The following is a 19313-nucleotide window of genomic DNA, read 5'->3' as shown; positions in this document are numbered from 1 at the left end:
TGGTTTGTTATTTATACTTTTCAAAATCACTCCTTTAACTTCACCCAATGCATGCTTTTTTCAACCCTTATTTGGTGGTTTGCAAGGGTTTGCAAATGAGACAGTAACCAGACTACAATCAATTTTTGTCTTTAATTGGTAGATATTGAATGTGTTGTACTGAGACTTTCTGCCCCCCCCCCCCAAAAAAAAAAATAGATAAAATAAAAAAAAAATTAAAATAACAAAAAAATAAAATAAAATTATAGCTCGATCTCTTCACAGGATCATAAACTGGTGTTCGAAGCTCAACTTGTATGATTTAAAGGGATGGTACAGTATTGGTGGAGATGAGAATTGGGCTTTTAACTTTTTGCGAGATACCAAGAAAACACTCATGATATAGTACTGAGCATACCATTTTAAGAGGAATTCAAAGTTTATTTGATGAAAATCGGGTTTGAAATGACTGAAACATCCAAAACAAAGTAAAACAAAGCGATGTGGGTCCCACACTTTATTAGAATCACTCTTTTTTGGATATCTCAGCCATTTCAAAACCAATTTTCATCAAATAAACGTTGAATTGCTCATAGAATTACATGCTCTTTCATATTTCATGAGAGGTTTCTCATTATCTCACCAAAAAAATGTTAGAAACCTGAAATTAGGTCTCAACCAAAACTGTACAATCCCTTTACGGAAATTCAATGTATATGAGTGGTCATGATGATGATTTCTTTTATTCTCAGGATGCCAGGAAATTTCAGCTGTGTGAAAAATTGTCAGCTATTATCACCACGAGTAATTGGGTAAGTGCTCATCAGTATCAAAATATTGTGAAAACTGCATGTACAAGGCACACTTTCCTGTATGCTGGGAAATACCCCAAGTCATACAGTATACAAGCACATCAGCCTAACCTCAAGGCTTGTCTTCATCAGGACAAATTTTAAACTAATCAGCAGATTTTCACCCTGGACCAATTTTATTAAACACTCTTAGGTATAATACCTCAGAAAATGTTTATGTTTATTATTTTCAAGGCAATGCAGTGGTGCAAAAAAATCATTAAATTTCCACATAATGAAATACTCCATTCTAAGATACTGTAAAAGTGGACATTTTTGTGTGATATGCAAAGTTTTGCACATTTTGCATAGCACTAAATTAACATGAATTTTTTGCTTGTTATGTGTAATATTTTTGTTTTAATCATTTCAAGTTAGTGGGTAAAACTAGGGATAAAATTATTATCATTATGTTATTTGTAGTTTTCTTTCCTATTGCTAGTCCTGCAGTGTGAGTGAATTTGCCATCATAATGCAGACCAGTGACCTTTTACCATAGTACATGTTGCCAAAGCAGTTAACAGCTTTGGCAGCTGTGAGTTATTGAAGTACTCACTCAGTTATCATTTAAAATTGACTTGTTGAAAAGAACTGTGAAATTTCTTGGGGTTTATGCTCTATCCATGAGCTGCAGATGGTGACACAGTAATCAGCAAACTTGAAAGTAAGCATGAAACATCCATGAACTGCCATTCTCCTGAGACCCTTTTACAGTGCAGGGCCGGGCCGAGCCGCGGCGGATCCCGGCCTCAATTGAGGTACTCGGCCCCGCAATTTTGTCTGTTTACAGTGCCGAGCTCGGCCCGGGCTTTTAATTCAAACCTTTCTATATATTGTCGTAGTGGCGCTCTGCTTGTAAACAAACACTATTATTGGGAGGGCGCTGGTCGCAATGTGGTATAGTCTGGTTTCCAGACCCTTTGCCAACTGGACTCCGCCGCCTTTGCCGAAGGCAAAGACCTCTGCAGGACAAAACCACCTTAAACTATGCTAGTTTTCGACGTTGAGGGCGTTAATATCCTGAATAGCAAAATAGTACGGGCAGAGGGTCTGGAAGCCAGACTAAATTTGGTACCGCATTTGGCCCAGTTTGCGTTTACACTACAGTGAGAAAAGGCTGGGCTCGGCCGCGGCCGGACGTGGCCGAGACTACTTCCAGAGCTTGGCCAAATGTGCGGCCGATTTTGGTACCGCATTTGGCCTTTTGCGCGTTTACAGTGAAATGAAGGCCGGGCTCTTCACTCACTGTAAACGGGGTCTAAGCTTCCAGGTCAACCTGCCAAGTGTATTAAAATACAGTGCCCCTCATACTGGGGTCATCGCAAAATTCTGGTTCTGTGGTTTAATCAATGAGTGTGACTCTCACTTGTGGTTAAGGGGGCAAAATCTTGACATAAATGATTAGCTACCATTGATGATAGCCTCGTCATGTGGACGCGCTTTGAAGTTAAGGGGGCAAAAACTTATCATTGAAGTTAGCTGAGCTTGAAGTTAAGGAATACGGTGTGAACGTAACTACTATCACAGTAGTGAATTTTGAATGACTGTGATCTGCTATCCTAGATGCCGGAGGAGGTGCCAGACTGGGGAGCACAGATCCACAAGGGGCTCTATGATGCCTTGCGCAGTAAGCTGGGTAAGCCATGATTAGTATGCTGACTCTTCTAATGTCAGTGATCGGTGATATTTCATCAGCAAAGGCTGGTGATATGAGTAGTACTCCATATTTCATGAAAAGAGGCTGGCAGTATGAGTGATGGTTCACATTTTATGAACAGGGATACTTATATATCCCTACCTAAAGAGCTAAGCCAAATCGGTAACACTGTGATAGAATTTGGATGTGTAATTGATTGAATCAAAAGTAATTGATCAGTTTTTACTGCCACCCCCAAGTTTGAGATAAGGATTAGACTGTCAGTTTTGAGTCAGTTTTCAATATGCTGTTGTAGGAGACGTGTATTAATGTTGTTGTTTTTTTCTCCAAAAATTGACCAAATATTGGCTAAACTTATAATGATGTGAAGTTGGTATGGCAGGAAGGGATTTCAAGGACACACTGTATTACCTTTAAATGAGTTTTTATTCAAAGTTTGTGCAAATTTCTACAATTATGAGAATTTTCAGATTTTCTGCATTGTACAATGTTTGTGGAATTGAACACATGACAGGTAGGGCTATGTTTTGAGACATTAGTCTAAACATGTAGTATTTGATAGCAAAGTCACAATCCTTGTGCCTCGCATTGTCTACAGTCTCTTGATTTTCCCATTTTCTGCATTTTACAGTGTTCACAGAATTGAACATGTGACATGTGGGATTATGTTTTCAGACATAACTCAGACCATGTGATAGTCAGTCATATGGTAGATCATTCATATGATGAATGTTGCAACCTTTGTGCTACATGGATGTTTTTACCCCACCCAGGTGAGGTGCAAAGAGACCCAACTCTAAGACTGGTGGCCACTATGCTGCGCTGCTTCGGGGTGGACTGGGCCCTGGGGCAGACTGGCGACAAGCGAAAGTTCTTCCTCCTCCTTGTGCATCTGGCTTGTGTTGAGACGCGGATGACTCTCGAAAACACCACGCCACAATACGTGAGTAATACAAGGCATTGATAGCACAAACAGTATACTGTATATGCCACATACAGTGTATTTTGTTAAGAGTCTCATTTTTCGTGAATCCGGACTTCCTGACAATTTTGCGAGTAGTTAGATTCACAGTGCTTGAATACAGTAATGGCTGGAGAGATGTATGCGTGCACATCCGTTCATGTTGAGATCAGAGTAGATATTATCCCCGACTCATGAAATTCATGAAAATAAAAACCTCACATAATATATGGTATATACAGTAGTCCTATGGACTCTCTTTTCATTTTCATTTCTTTTTAATTTGCAGTGATAACTGGTGTTTTCTTATTTTGCTGAATCATCTTCACATCATTAATTTCTCCCTTTTTAAAAAAATTTCATGCCTGTGTGTGGTGTAGATCCACTCCAAGACCTCTGTGCTGACATCCTGCTACACTCTGCTTGAGGTCAGCATCCAGTATCTGACGTGTGGACCATCCCTGGAGCTTGACCGCCAGCAGGTCATCCAGCTCCACTCGGCCATGACCGGGGCCTTTGGTGCCATCATGTTCTACATGAATTCGGTCAAGGACCAGGAGCAACAGGTCAGTTACTTTTATGTTTCCAGAATCAGAATTAGATGACACGATTTCCATGCATTTAGGCCAACTCTTGATTCTTTGATAAAAGGTATTTTATTGGGATGTTCATGTATTGCAGTCATAGTCATAATTTCACAGAAGATTACAGTGTTAAAAAAAGGCAATATAAATGCATTGAAAAAATTGGCAGATGTTTACAAAACAAGGATAAGCATCAAAGGAAGAGTAAAGTACACACAGATATGAATAACGCAAGATCTTATCACAGAAAATACTGTAAGGGCAAGCCGTAAAATGTTCCCTCACATTAAATAGGAAAGACGGAAATATCTTTCAAAGATGCAACTGAATGATATTGCTCGGGAATGCTCATCAATTGAATTTGGTTCAGAAAGCGCATTGAAATTAAGGAATTTCTCTCTCTTTGCCATCTCTATGTCACCGTCCACAATTTGAAGCATGCATTTAGATGAGATCCTATCTCCATTTTCAAAAGAAACACTAGGTTGGGTGCTCCTTTTAAATTTTTTTTTCTTGTGTGTCTGGTTGTATTCTGATTCATATGCGCCTTTGTGAGGCTCGGGACTGTAGGTGCCAGTGGAAGAGAAAGAACACAAATTTTAAGAGTTTTGTAGAAAGTCAGCATTACCTGACTTCAATTTGAGAGAATTTTACGATGCAAAGTGTTAACCCTGTACACTACTTTGAAACAGTATAATGATAATAATGATAACGATTATAATAATAAGGAGGATGGTGATGGTGATGGTGATGGTGATGGTGATGGTGATGGTGATGGTGATGGTGATGGTGATGGTGATGGTGATGGTGATGGTGATGGTGATGGTGATGGTATTGATGGTGATGGTGATGGTGATGGTGATGGTGATGGTGATGGTATTGATGGTGATGGTGATGGTGATGGTGATGGTGATGGTGATGGTGATGGTGATGGTATTGATGGTGATGGTGATGGTGATGGTGATGGTGATGGTGATGGTGATGGTGATGGTGATGGTGATGGTATTGATGGTGATGGTGGTGGTGATGATGATAATGATAAATCATTGCTACTGCTCTGCTTCTAATCTACTACTACTACTACTACCACTACTACTACTGCTGCTGCTACTGCTACTGCTACTACAGCTACTTCTACTACTATCGTTACATATTACTATTATTATCTTAATTATTTTTTGCTGTTAATAAAGCTAACAAGCCCTCTGATGAGGGCCACTGTCCATGTGCTGACTGTGTGGCTGGCTGAGGAAACCACAGCCCTGAGACAGGAGGTCTACAGGCTGCTGCCTTTCCTCCTTAAAGTTGGGTAAGTGTTTTTCAAGTCACTCTTCCGAGGTGCTGGTCAACTCTGAAGTCAGCCTTTTTTTTTTTTTCTTAATTATGTCACTTCCTCTGCAATATTTCTACTTTGGCCACCCATCACAGTGGTTTTTTTTACTGGGAGTGGGTGTTTTAGACAGATTTGACATTGGATGGTTTTGAACACCGGTTGATCAAACATCCCACGTCAGACATCGTCTTTGTAAAATCTTGAACTTGCAACACCTTCACTCAGATCAGTCTGTGTTTATATAATTGCCAATTTTTGTATTTTTTTGTAAAGAACCAGAGAGATTGTTATTTTCAGGTACTCAGGCAAATGATGTGTGAAGGTCTTGAGGTTCAACACTTCTCGAGGTAAAGAGGCTAACCATTGATTGCACAGTTACTGATGAGAGTCATCGCTTTTGATCAATTTTGATTGATATTGTGTGGATGCGTGTGTTCCATCTCATTCTATAGGCAGAAGTCATACAAAGAGGTTGCCCAGGCAACGGTCTGCACCTCTCCCTCTTCGTCGTCATCCTCCTGTTCTCTCAGCGAGATGTCATCATCGTCGTCATCAGTCCCTTCAACCTCCACCTCCATCCCCTCGGCTGCTGCTGCCCCCTCCTCCTCCTCCTCAACCTCCTCCTCATCTGGCTTCTCATCCGCTCCATCCACCTCCGCCTCCTCCTCCTCCTCCTCCGCTGCCTCCGCATCATCCTCCGCCTCGGTACCATCAGCTTCCATCCCGGATCCGCCCTCCCTCTCCCCTCCTCCGCCCAAGGACTTGCTGCGGCTCCTGCTCCCCGCCCTCTGCCACTTGACCGCCGAAGAGGAACCCAGGAAGATTCTGAGGGACTGCAAGGGGCTGGAACTCTTGTTGGAGTACTTTGCTTATCACTGGAGGCTAGTCAACGAACTGAAGAGGAAGGAGTCTGAGGTGAGAATGTAGTCTTCATTTTGTACCGTTTGGTGAGTCATCTTTGTCAAAATATCTCGCCTTCATTAGATACTAAACATATCAGGGCAATTACTCCCCCGGCTAAATACTGGCAAGTTATAAGATTAGGGGAAAGATTAGGGTGAGAGTTTGGGTTAGGTTTAGGATTAGGATTAGGTTTAGGTTTAGGGTTAGGGGAAGGGGAAGGGTCCGGGGTAATTGCCCAGGGGGTAAGTGCCCTAGACCCGATACTAATATTTTAACCCTAAAAGGGCCGGGGGGGGGGGGGGGGGGGGGGGCAGTCGCGCTATAATTCTGCAACGCGAGAAGGCCTCGTCGTGAGGCTTCTTGACTTTATTTGTTCAAGTCTCGCGCAACTTTTGAGACCAAATTTGCAACGTCCGCGCATACTTTTGCGAAGCCACGCCCATTTTTGTGAAGCCACGCCCAGTTTTGTAACGGAATGTCGCCCAAAAACGGGCACAATTTTGTGCCCCGGTCTGAGCATAGCCAAAAATATGAATAGCCAAAAAAGCCCGGCCCCTTCAGGGTTAAGTCAAGGATGGTCACATGTTATTTTCTACGCAATTGTTTAGTGGGTTTGTAGTGACTCATTAATGGGTTCAAAGAAATTCAGTGTACATCTGCCTAGCCCGGGGTTACAGTTTCTTTATATCTTTCCAGGAGGCTCTGGTGTCCCTCAGCAGTATCTTCCTCAACATCTCCCTCCAAGACCAGGATGTAGTGAGGACACACCCGGTCTTCACCGAGCTCCTTGGACTCATCTCAAATGTGCAGCCGCAGGCAGGTAATCAAAAGCAGCAAACTTAGCACTCATTCCCTCTTTGTAGATGTTATGCATACCTGTATTTGTCGGGTCTGTGCGCATTGTGTGTCTTCATCTAGTGCTGAGGCAATTTTTGAGCAATTTTGGAGAGTGTGGTCCTTGGACTCAAATTGTTGTATGGGGTGTTAAAATGAAACCGGCCTCCTTGTTGGTGAAGATTTCTGTATGTCTGTATAGGTAATCTGATCCCCATTTCCATGGGAATGCCATTGTCCTGCTATAATGTCTGACATGGGTTGCAGACGAAAAAAAAAAAATGCATAGAAGCATGCCATTTCTCTACCAGCAGTTCAACCAAAAGATACCTTTCATATAAATTGATCTAAAAATTCAAAAGGTTGCAGGTGGATGCAATAAAAGCAGGCATCAACTTTACGTCTTAAAAAAAGAAACAAATCTGCTCTATAGCATTAAACTAGAAGTATAGATCAAATACATGTAAATTGCTCTTCGTAATCAAAAGGTATTAAAGTTGATGCAAGAAAATGTGGGCTTCAACAAGATGCCTTTACAAAAAACAGGATAAAAAAGTCTGCTCTGCACACATCAGTAGCTGAAGGGGCTGATGTGCTGCCATCATGTTACATTTCTCACCATGTTCTATGTATCACATTTTATCAGCTGTGCGAAAAGACCTTGTGGTTCTGACATTCTACGAGACTGTACTGGGACTGGCTATTCTGAGGATCCTAGCCGATTGCCAAGGTTTGTGCTAGTAGCTGAACGCTGAGGAACATTTCATTTGTGTGGGTGTGTGTATTTGTGTTTCTCTGTGTGGTGTGTGTTTGCTCAATTTATGGTCGTATCTAGCAAATACCTTCAAACACAGGCAATTCATGGAATCCCCTTAAATAAACAATTAATTCAAGTCAAAATTAAATCCTTGATTGCTGCATGATTTTAGTATTGTATCTGAAGAACAAAAAAGATGTCAAGATGTCAGATTTTCCAAATGTACTACTTTGATGTTGTGATGAGTGAAAGAGACATTTTACTGAGACTGCATAAAACATATCATGTTTTCTTGCTCTCGACTTTCTCACAGACACTTCCCTCTCACTGGTGAAAAAGTTTGTCCAGTCTGCACTGGAGTTCATGAAGAAGATTCTGGTTTGCGGGTCAGAGGGCATGTGTGAGATTTCACACGAATTCCAGCAGTACTGGGATGAGGTCACTGAACTTTGGTTTCTGGCCATGCAAAGTAAGTACTTGTTCATGGTGTCTGTTTTCATGCAAAGTCATTTTCAGGAACTCCGCAGAGTGCAGAAGGGTCCAAAATAATGCGATATTGTGGAATGTCTCCTTATTTGATGCTAGTTCTAGTGCAGTTTGTAATTCATGGTAGATATTTTCCATGAAGACAAGTGCTGTTGCACCTTGTACATTTGCCCACAATTTATGATTGATATAAACTGGCCTCGTTGACTGATTTTAAAGGTGATTGCCAACCACTGTAATTTCTGTTCTGTCACAAGAGTTTATCATACTTAATCAGACTCTGTGTCACATTTCTATTGGAGTAACCACTTCAAACTTATGTGTAAACCTCACCCTCACTCTTGGTTCCAGCCAGTATCCTGGTTGTTATGGTAATAGTAAACTGTCATGTTATTTTATGCAATTATTATTTTATGCAATTATTATTTTCATTATCAATTGTTATCTTGGTAATGATTATGACGACATGATTGATAATTGTAAAAGCAGTAGTTGAGGGTAAAAGTTTCTGCAAAACCACAAACATTCGCGGTATGAAATTTTCACAAATTCTAGCCGACAGCCTTTTTCATGGCTTAAAAATTTCGCAAGTCGCAGCTGGCATTCAGTACATTGAGTAAAAAAAAAGAACAACAAACTTTTGCAAATCTTTGCTATTTATGACATTCATGCTAGTTTCATGCTGTCAAAAATTTGTGGGTTTCACAGTATGTGCAGCGGTTTTAGGGGTAGCCCAATTTGTGGGAACCTTAAAAAAGAGATCTTTCATCATTTGCTTCTGATGACTGAATCCAATTCACACCATATAGCAGGCAAAAATCATCCTGTGGAGTGGGGAAAACAGGGAATGCATAGCTATACAAACCATTCACGTACTCCAAAGAGAATTGAAGGGCAGGGCTCATGTCAGATGGAACAATATATCACAGTTCAAGCATAATCATCCCTGTCCAGGAGTAGTTTAATTTTATCTTACTGTGTGGTGACTTTAGATACCTCTTCAAGTCAACAATTAATGGTTTTCAGTTGGCTGCGCATCTGACAAGTTAGTTTCAGTTTGGTTCAGTAAAATGCTGTCCAAGGTATAACACATTGGTTGCACCAGGTTGAATTCATCTTGATGCCAACATTAGCATTATGCCTGCTATTTAAAATGCTTGGAAGTTTTTAGAGTCAAAAGAGAAGTTAGTATCACCGATGAAGGCTGAAGATGATTTAAAAGTCTATAAAATTTTAGATTACTGATCCTGGGATTAGAATTTGTTAGTATGTTTATGAGAGTTTTCTTTTCTGAAAAATCATAATGTTTTTATGAATTATTGTTATATGCTTGTTTTGTTTTTTTATTGTCTCATCTGTTCTAACAGTATTGGCAGCCTCAATCCCCCTAATACCGTGGCTGACAAGGTTGTTTATCGATAGTGGGTGGCTTGAGACATCGGTTGAGGTCCTAAAATCTTCCCATGGTATGTATCAGATATGTTTTGAATGAAGAGGAGTATATTGTGTAGTATTGTCAGATAATTTTCTATTGTAGCATGCAGAGAACAATCCCTCCTCTTTTGTATGTATACGTGTGTGAAAGTCTATGATTAAAGTGATGTTGATGAACAACTCTGCAGAAGTCAAAGTTTGTAAAAGTTCCTTTTCTGTGCACTGGATACGCACAATGTTTAACAGTATATGCTGTAAAAGGAGAGCTGTACTTGAATGCTTGAATTCTTTTTGATAGAAACAGTCATGACAACACATAAACTTGAAACTAATCATTCAGTGGAAGAGTTCCCACTGACAAGCCACTAAATCTAATCTACAAATCCACAAAGACACAAAGAGCTCCCAAAAGAAAACAGTATTGAAGTATACCTGTCTTCCATTTCAGTTTTTGACTTTTGTAGCCAGCAAATGGGACCATTTTCCCTTCTTAATCATTTTTAAACTATAATTTTAGATGCTCCTTATGTCCAGCTAATTGTGCCCTAGATTACACAAGATTTTACACATGTTTTCAATGCCCTTGAGTTCGATGTTGTCATATGTTTACTTTTAATACAAGGTTTTATTTTTCTCTATGTGATTAGTGGATCATCTGGATGAGGAGATGAAAGGTCCTTACAACACTCTCTTCACTGCCATCATTAAGAGTGATGGCACCAGCTACAAGAAGTTTGTGGATCTTGGTGGTGAGACACTCGCAAGGTGAGATACCATGTACTCTAGTACCAGAAAGAGGGCAGTTTGGTGGTTATGGGGTGGTTATAAAGCACTATGGGGCAGTTTGGGTACTATGAGGCTGCTGCCACTTGTTTGAATTTATGCCCCTTATTTCAACCAATCAAAATAGAGGATCCATCAAATAAGGCATATGACAAAGAAGATAACACACCTATTATAATATGCATACCAGTATATTTTTGATAGATTCAACCAAAGGAGAATTAAAAGAAAAAGTACAAGAGAAGTCAGTTCTACTCTGATCTTTATCCTGTTGAGGACAGACTGAATTTTGCGCATTTTCCATAGAAACCTGCCCAAGTATTCTTGGGACTCGTCTTCAACGGGTTAACATGCTTTTACAGTAATCTTTGACAGACAAGCTAGGCTATAAAAGCCAATGGTGTTTTAAATCATATAAAAAAAAATCAAGGACATTTTTTATCATGGAATCACAATACACCACTGAAGACTGTGTAATGAATTTTATGCTCAAACAAATGTGTAATGTTTATAAAACAGGACCAGATAATGTCAGAAGAGACAGAAAACAACCATATTGCAATTAAAAAAAAAATAGAATACTGACCCTCTCCACACCAACAGGCAATGAAGTTAAACAAAGGCACATTTCATGTCACATGGGGCCTAGCCGCCTACGCAAAAACCTGTCAAATCATTCCCCCACCCCCACCCCCCAAAAATGAATAAAAGTACGAAATGAAAATAGAAATAGGCTTTGTTTCATTTCTTTATAATGATGTCAGTTTGACAGTCATTTATGTTGAGATTTTATTCGCAAATAGTAATCTTATAAACGAGGAATTTGACTTTTCTCAGACACACATACAAATACATAATATAGTAGTGTTGAGAATGATAAACAGACTGCCTCGTATTGTCACGAAATTTCCTTGTCTCTCTTTGTTTATCAGTGTTTTAGTTGTTATTGTTAATTCTATGTTTCCTGTCATTTCCAGGAAACATGGTATGGACGAGCTGGAGGCAGCACTCACCATGTATGCACTTTGACCAGAGCAGATCTGAGGCGACCTGCGTGGTGCACGACCACATTGTCCACTACCCTTGCATCTCACACCCCTGTGGCACCTGGAGTAGATATGGCAACAGTCTTCTCAAACAGGGATCACAGGCTCACTTTGGTATTCTGTGTGAACCCCAACTTTCCGACATGGCTGCTTTTTATCAGTTTCTGCATATGCATATGTTTGTGTGTATGTGTGTGCGTGCATGTGTGTGTGTGTGTGTGTGTAATGTAGCAAGCAAGACAATCTCGCAAGCTGTTTGAAATGGCTTTTATTGCAGTGACTTGTCACATTTTTTGTATATAACAAGCAAAGGCTTCAGAAGCCTGGACATGCAAAAACTCAAGCATTACCTTCCATTCTTGGAAACACATTAGCTGTGTGGAAATGCATTGAATCCTGTTTTGTTGCTGGACATTGATGTATGAAGTGTTTCATCACACAGTACATCAGACCTTTGTGCCAAAGTACTGTAAAACATGATATATTCGCGGCATGAAATTTTCGCAAATTGGATCCGATGGCCTTTTTCGTGGCAAGAAATTTTCGCGAATTGCCACTTGTGTTCAGTGCATATAGTGGGGATAAGAAATTTCGCGTGCATTTTAATTTCACGAATCTTGGTACTCGCGAATTTCGCAAACTTAAAATGCACGCGAATATTCCTCGTTTTACAGTATTTCCTAAGGCACATATGACCCTCTGTTTACAGCGACAGCGAGGATGGGAGTTCTCCTCTGCCACCTATTTACGATGCTAATTTCGGCCAAGGCACATGGCTTTAATACTTACAGTATCAAAAATTTGCCAACATGCCGCCAGATTTGTTTTCAGCTTGTATATTCAACTCTATTTGATCTTTGCTGCATACCTATAAAATGTTGTACATTCCTGTCCTGAAACTGGCATTCTGCTCATAATTTCTAGAATCAAGCAACTTTCTGTGTGTAATACATTTGCAGAACACATTTTCATAATTATTTGTTGTACAATGATCTTCAGTAGCTATGTGTGTTAAAAGCAAGTACTATTTAGAAATTCTGTGGGTATAATTTTGATAGCAATAAGATCTAAGTAATAGGATGTAGGCTTCAGATAAAATATTTAAGTGTTGTGATTACTAATTCATTGTGATTTTTGTTCTCATTTTTTTTTCTTTGCTCTGCTGCACGGTTCAAGGTTTAGTTTTGATGTGTTTTGTATCATAAGGTTACAAATCAACTGGTGTATGAACTGATTATTTCTTTGCTGTTTTATGATATCTTGCCAAAAATGTGCATAAAAACTACTTGTATATTGTCTTGATAGGGGGGAAAAATTGCTGCACTTCTCATTTTGCAAGTATTTCAACCTCCCAAGACTCCTCATAGCAGTCAGTTTTGCATTTTCCAAGCTCAAAGAAAGCCAAGAAGAATAGCATTTTCAAATCAAAGAAACTGTTCCAAAAGTGTCTCAAAATAAGACATTGTCTTAATGGTACTATAGTATCATAAGATGACAACAAGATACACCAAATTTGAGATATTAATATGGCCCTCATGAGGACACAAGAAGAGATGTTATTCTATGTTCAACTATTAGAAAATTTGTAGTGTATTTGTTTGCATGATTCCCATGGAGCAGTGATGCTGTTGTGTCCATTTGAGATCTGAGTCATGCGTAAAATAAAGAATTCATACTGTCAATCACTTTATTGAAGGATAATGCACTTACGAATTATTTTTGGTGTGAATGTGAAAATTATCTCACCAGATCCAAGCTCTCATCATACATCAATGCAATCTAGGATGCATGTTTTTGCTCTAGTATGCCAGTAGATTTTTCTGATGGATGCTAAAAGGCACTGTGTGCATTGGAATGGCTCAATGATATGTGAACTTTGCTCTGCTGCTCTGTAAAATGATGCTCAAATGAATGAGGAAAACACTTAAGAATACGAAGTTTTTGAAAAATTATGCTCTCACTATCGAGATATCTATGAACAAACTTATACTATGGCACCAAACCTTTTCCTAATTGGTTCATCTAGCCGTGGCTTTTAATTGGAAAAAACAAAGTCATACAAAAAACTATGCCATGCACAGCTTTTCACTTTTATAGTGCATGTAACATTAACTTTTAACAGCACTTTTGTTTTAGCTTCATTGTTACACAATAAAAGATCCACAAGTGACATGTAGGACCATGCAGTTATTATTTTTTAGAGATTAAGAATTTCTTCACAATGCCTGTAATTTTTCCAAGAGTCAGTGCCACTCAAAATCATGGTGTTTGTGTGAAGTTCTGGAATATACTGTGGTGATCAGAGAGACAAATTCTCCACTTTAGGGGTGCCAAGTGTACAATATTCTCCGGAGGATGTATGCAAACAGTGCTGTTTTCAGAAAGGTTTCAGTGCAGGTAGGAAAATTGGAAGGGGGAGGGGGAAAAGGTTTTGCCTGCAACCCCATGCCCTTGTTTTTCACAAATTCACATTTCTTTATTTAAAGTATCAATGTTATTCTCTATAATCATTCTGTAAAGTAACTATTCGTCACATACAGAATTAAATTCTTTCAGTGTATAGTCTTTGATCAGTTGCAAGGCATACCTTGGTACTCTGAAAATCTCTGGTGAGGTGACTGCCCCTTACACTTGGACACAGACAAGGCGCTTCTCTTTTAATTCCTGTCGACAAAATAATATTTTTCTAGAGACCTGCTTCTGGAAAATTACAGCATCCTTTTCAGTGATGTATGATCAAAACATTTTTATTTACCTAAGATGGATGTGACAGTGTGATGTGAAACCAATCATACACCCTCTGAATGGGATTACTGTAGTTGCCGACAACCAAAAGCAATCTACTATATGAGCTTGACCCATCTTTATATGCTGGACATGTATAGGGGCATCTTTAATATTTGATTGGAAGACTTCCGATGTGAATGCACCCTCCCAAACTTCCAAGAAGTACTAGTATTTGTAGGAGAGTGCCATGTATTATTCTAAACAAAGGAGGAAACCAATATGTAGCTTGCTGTAGCTGACCTTTTGACCTGTCTTCTTCCCTGTTGGCAGTACTTACAATATACTGGCCCATAATTCCTGTGGCTTGAAGCAGAAATATGTGAAATATACATGAATGTTCTCATTCACGTATATCTAAATTTATTGACTTTTATTTTGTGTGTGTATGCATGTGTGTGTATCGTGCTGTTTGCCAAAGAAAATATAGGTGCAAATTAGCATAGTTTTGCATGAAAAGATAAAACTGAGCATGGAAACAACACAAGATGGTCAAAAGCCTGCAGATTTCTCATCAGTTTACGATGGATGACCATCTCTAAAATGGAACATACTTTTCTACAAGACTAGAGATATATTGATCATTACCATAAAATGACTCAAGAGTGGGCATTAGTCAAAAAAAGATGTTTACTTTTAGAGATTTGTAGAAATTTGCATAATTGTGTATGGAAAATGGGGAAAGAGTCTTGCCAAGTGATGATACATGCATAAGTATTCTACAATATTCAGTGTAATTAATACTACAGTTTGAATCAAGGAGACACAATGTGTATTATTCTCACCTGCATAGGTGGGAATAAGTGGTATGATGATACAGCATTATTTTTTCAATGAAGTCGAGTAAATGTGTATGTAGACCTACGATGCATCTTTCCTTCATGTATGTGTAGCTGTATATCTTAACTACATTTTGTCTGTTGATCTTTTCAACCCATGTGTGACTTTTACCTTGACGACTTTCGAAATGTACAAACTGCCATAAGGTTGCTCACGTCCTCTACATTACACTTTATGTAGGAGAGAAGAGCATATAGTGTTTGCAGTCTATGCGTGAGTAGGATGAGCAGTTACAAGCTGCCTGCAGTTAGTAATTTACTTGTAAATCTAGATGTACATTACGTCAGGAATCCAAGTGAAAAATAAATGTGCGTTAAGGTAGATAGCTAATTGGCTACACTGAAAGCTGTATATAAACTTTGTGCACTTGCTTTTGTGACAAAAAAAAGAAGACATTTTCTCCCTGCTGGCAGATTTTACTGTATACTTTTTATTAAAAAAAGGAGATCTTATGAACGTATGTGGAATTTATTGGTATTGTAACTTTCAGTTTAGACAGTCATTTGGAAAAAAAATGAATAAAAATGTAAGGGACATGATAAGTGTGTTTACATAGTACATTGTATTTAGGGATAGTTTTGTCTGCCTGAATTATTTGTGTAATGTAATGTAATTTATTGATTGATAGGTTAACATGATTGAAGAAGCTCAAAGAGTGTGAAATGTGCATGTTCAACAGCTACACTTGGGAATTTTTATGTGTATTAGAAGCAGAGATAAATGTGAGGTGGTGTCCACAATGCCAACAGTGGCAGTGAATTATTAAAGGAGAAGGGATGACATGTTGTATGTGTGGTCCAAATTTGTGAGGCATTTGCAATGTGATTTATCAAGACATGGTAATGGTTAGTCTCTAGTGACATGGAAGTAAAGTTCTGATTTGTTCGAATTTTGAGGAGAATGTATTTTGTCGTATGGTTTTGTACAAAAAAAATGAATAACACTTCCAATGGCTATAAATCAGGCACGAACCAATCCCACATTTGGCAGTGAATGGCTTTACCGTCACCCCCACACAAAATTTCTGATTATTTTAAGTTGTTATCACACCCACACCCTGGCACAGCACAGCCCCAAATTTGCTGTGTGGGCGACACCATAGACTACAGCACAGGGCAGCTGTGACAGGCTGGAGACTGAATCACAGCATATTATGCTCACTAAGTTGGCTTAAGAATAAGATATTTGACATGTGTTGAAAATCAAAAGTTTCATGTTCTTTGAATGAACTACTTTTGTCCTAATTTGAAAGTGTACAAGATTTTGAAGTGATAAACTCAGTTGATTTAAAGCATGATTGCTTGGTGTATTGAACTACCCCATTATGTTAAAATGCTGGGTCTCCTGTACCAAGAGCTATTTTAGAGGGTGACCTTGTCATTCTTAAAGCTCACACACAGTGTTTTACAGTGCTTGATTTTATCAAATTTAATTTAATTTGAAAATGATATGAAGGAAAATGTCACAGAATTGTAGTTTACCTAAGTGTCTGAACAAAGTATGCAAGTCAAGACAGAATTAACTGGGCAATCATAAATTGTTAGCTTACAAATACTGTAAAAGTGGAAATTTTCACGGTGTTGAAATTTTCGTGCATTTCGCGCAAAGAGAAAAGTTTGCAAATATTTTTGCTTGTCGTATGTTCCAGTAGTTGATGTCTTGATCCCGCGGAATTACAAACATGCAAAACTCTTCTTACCCGACCGAGCACGAAAAATTAGTCACTTGAAAATATCTACTTTTACAGTAGTGCATACAATTCACAAACAATTCAAAGCGTGAAAAATGATAATGATATCAGCTTAGCTTTGCCATCTATGAAGAGTTGGTCTATACAGGTGTCCAGTTGCTGCAAATGACCATTTGCATGGTCAAATGTGGTCACTGGTGCTGAGAGCAGTACTTAAGTGCATTTTCTTCTGGGAATTAGCACTCACCTTGAGAGCGCTGAAATTGCTGGCCAATCAGAGTTGCGTTGCACTGATACCGTGTTTTTGGAAATTGTTAAGAGTGTAATAGTAGACCTGGCTTCCTTTCAGTAAAGCAAGTCATTAAATATTTAGGTGTCATAGCATTTGTGAGATTAGCTATCGTAATATTAGAATGTTGGTCTTTAGAATGTTTAAGGCCATATCTAATTAGTTCAGATGGTTGAACTGCAGTATCCACATTTGATTGTTTGATTGTAGATTATTGAGTACATGGTATAATGATATGTAGAACAAAGTTATGCAGAGTTATCTTTCCTATGATGCTGATTTGACTGGCAAAGTTTGTAGTAGATAACATGTGTTTAACTCTGGAGAGGGTGTATTCATGGGCTGAAGACTTTGATGAAATACATTGATAAAGATATTGTAGTATGAACTATTTTTTATGATTGTTGTGATGTATCATACTCCCATTCCACGCTCCACTCCCATCTAGTACCTACCCACTGTCTGTGTCCTGTATACCTTTTGGTCATTCCAACTCCCTATTTGATTGGACAACCTTTTGTCACATATTGAGTCCATCCACACATCGGGCATTGTGCCAATTTAAACTCTTCCCCAACTGAAACTGACTGAAACGTCATGGATACTTTGTTTAACCTCTTGTGTGCTTTGAGTGTTGTTGGCACAGAAAACCCCATAGTGTCATACACATTGTCCAAAGTCCCTGGCACTGAAAGGCTTCAGCAACTGTTCCAGAGCAGCCATGAAGCATCGTGAAGTATAAATCAAGTTTTTGATGAATCACCAGATCATAATTTGTCTGTAAAAACAGTTTTTGTGCAATGTTTATGTCAGATGTTGAGTAAATCTTTAAAAATACTATATGATTAATGAATATAAAGTAGCCATGTTTTAGATGAGGAATGCAGTATGGACACTGTTATTGATGTCTTCATGATACTTGTGCCCATTTCCCTGGATATGTGGATGTAAAATTTCTGCTGTAGACACTGCAAAGGCAGTTTGTAGTGTGCAACCTTAGGTTTGAGACCATTGTTGAGCAATGTTGTTGCCACTTTATGACCATAGTCCATGCATGTATCACACCTGTGATTAATTGTCTTTGATAATTATGGCAACTGCATCATAGCTGCAATGCAGCTCCGATGTAGCGGCCACTTTCTGTGAATAGATTTGTGTCAGCTATGTGTTGTTACTAAAGTAGTATCTGTAAATTATGTCAAAGAATTTAAGCTGTTGTGACAGTTGATCATAAATGTTGACCCATTTCCTTTTAAATCTAGAAATCCCCATAGTCTTTGTACAAGGCTTATCGGGTTATTGTAAGCAACGAATTTCGTGAATTATATATGTGGTACCCATGGTTATGGCTGTCACCAAACCTGTCTAACTGCAGTGTCGTCCAGATCAGGGTTATGTGATGATCTTTTTATGAATTGATAATTGATTGTGTAGTATAATTGCATTGTGCATGAGTTTACTGATATGCCAACATCCAGACAACAGAGAACCCAGCAAAGACTGAGTAAATGTGCAGAATAACAGAGATTTTTAGTTCCCTGCCTCTGGCCATTTGATTTTCATCCTTGTTAACCAAAAGGATTGCTTGTTTTGCTTTGTTTTGTGTTGTTTTGTTATGATTCTTTCTTCCTTTGCAAGTCTCGTTATTTGTGCGGTGCTATATTGCTGTAGGCACAATGCTGGAAATCAATGACAGGCTCATAATTCACACAATGCTTGCAAGTAGCTGTATTGTGCGATATCATCTTTATTGATAATATACTGGATAACCTTTTCATCGTGCCGAAAGGTGGCAAAAGTTGAAGGGTCAGGAATCCCTTCATTGTCCTACTGTCAGCCTGAGCATTATCATACTCGATGGTTTGGAAATTCTGACTTAGCTTATCTTAGCCAAGGGCTATTGGGTATGACAAAGATTCTTCTAGGTAAATAAAAAGAATTGTGATTGTTGGTAGGGCCCTGTGAAGAGGGAGTTTATGATTCATTTCTGATATCGCGGGACACCAAAGGGGAAGATGTGTTAGGGTTGAATTCCTCTTGAAACTCAAGTATGTGTCAAACCCCTTTAGAGGGTAATTATGAGTGCTGGTATGGGATCATAA

At 38.9% G+C, this 19313-nt stretch overlaps 1 protein-coding gene across 1 annotated transcript in view; it reads left to right on the top strand.

The window, feature by feature from the left end:
• The window catches only part of LOC139733001 (neurochondrin-like), a 32751-nt gene extending 20804 nt beyond the window's left edge, over positions 1 to 11947 (top strand). The window contains exons 7-18 of the mRNA XM_071643840.1: positions 732 to 791; positions 2394 to 2466; positions 3261 to 3430; positions 3829 to 4014; positions 5226 to 5341; positions 5818 to 6280; positions 6965 to 7088; positions 7749 to 7832; positions 8173 to 8328; positions 9713 to 9811; positions 10427 to 10544; positions 11540 to 11947. Coding sequence (XP_071499941.1) covers positions 732 to 791; positions 2394 to 2466; positions 3261 to 3430; positions 3829 to 4014; positions 5226 to 5341; positions 5818 to 6280; positions 6965 to 7088; positions 7749 to 7832; positions 8173 to 8328; positions 9713 to 9811; positions 10427 to 10544; positions 11540 to 11591 — 1701 coding nt within the window. The 3' untranslated portion in view covers positions 11592 to 11947. The remainder of the gene's footprint in view (positions 1 to 731; positions 792 to 2393; positions 2467 to 3260; positions 3431 to 3828; positions 4015 to 5225; positions 5342 to 5817; positions 6281 to 6964; positions 7089 to 7748; positions 7833 to 8172; positions 8329 to 9712; positions 9812 to 10426; positions 10545 to 11539) is intronic.
• The last annotated feature ends 7366 nt before the right edge of the window (positions 11948 to 19313 follow it).

This window comes from Diadema antillarum, unplaced genomic scaffold (genome assembly GCF_040938485.1).
Source record: "Diadema antillarum isolate AM-2024a unplaced genomic scaffold, OU_Dant_1.0 seq00000459_RagTag, whole genome shotgun sequence".
Taxonomy (NCBI): Eukaryota; Metazoa; Echinodermata; class Echinoidea; order Diadematoida; family Diadematidae; genus Diadema; species Diadema antillarum.
This window is presented reverse-complemented; position numbering and strand designations above follow the sequence as displayed.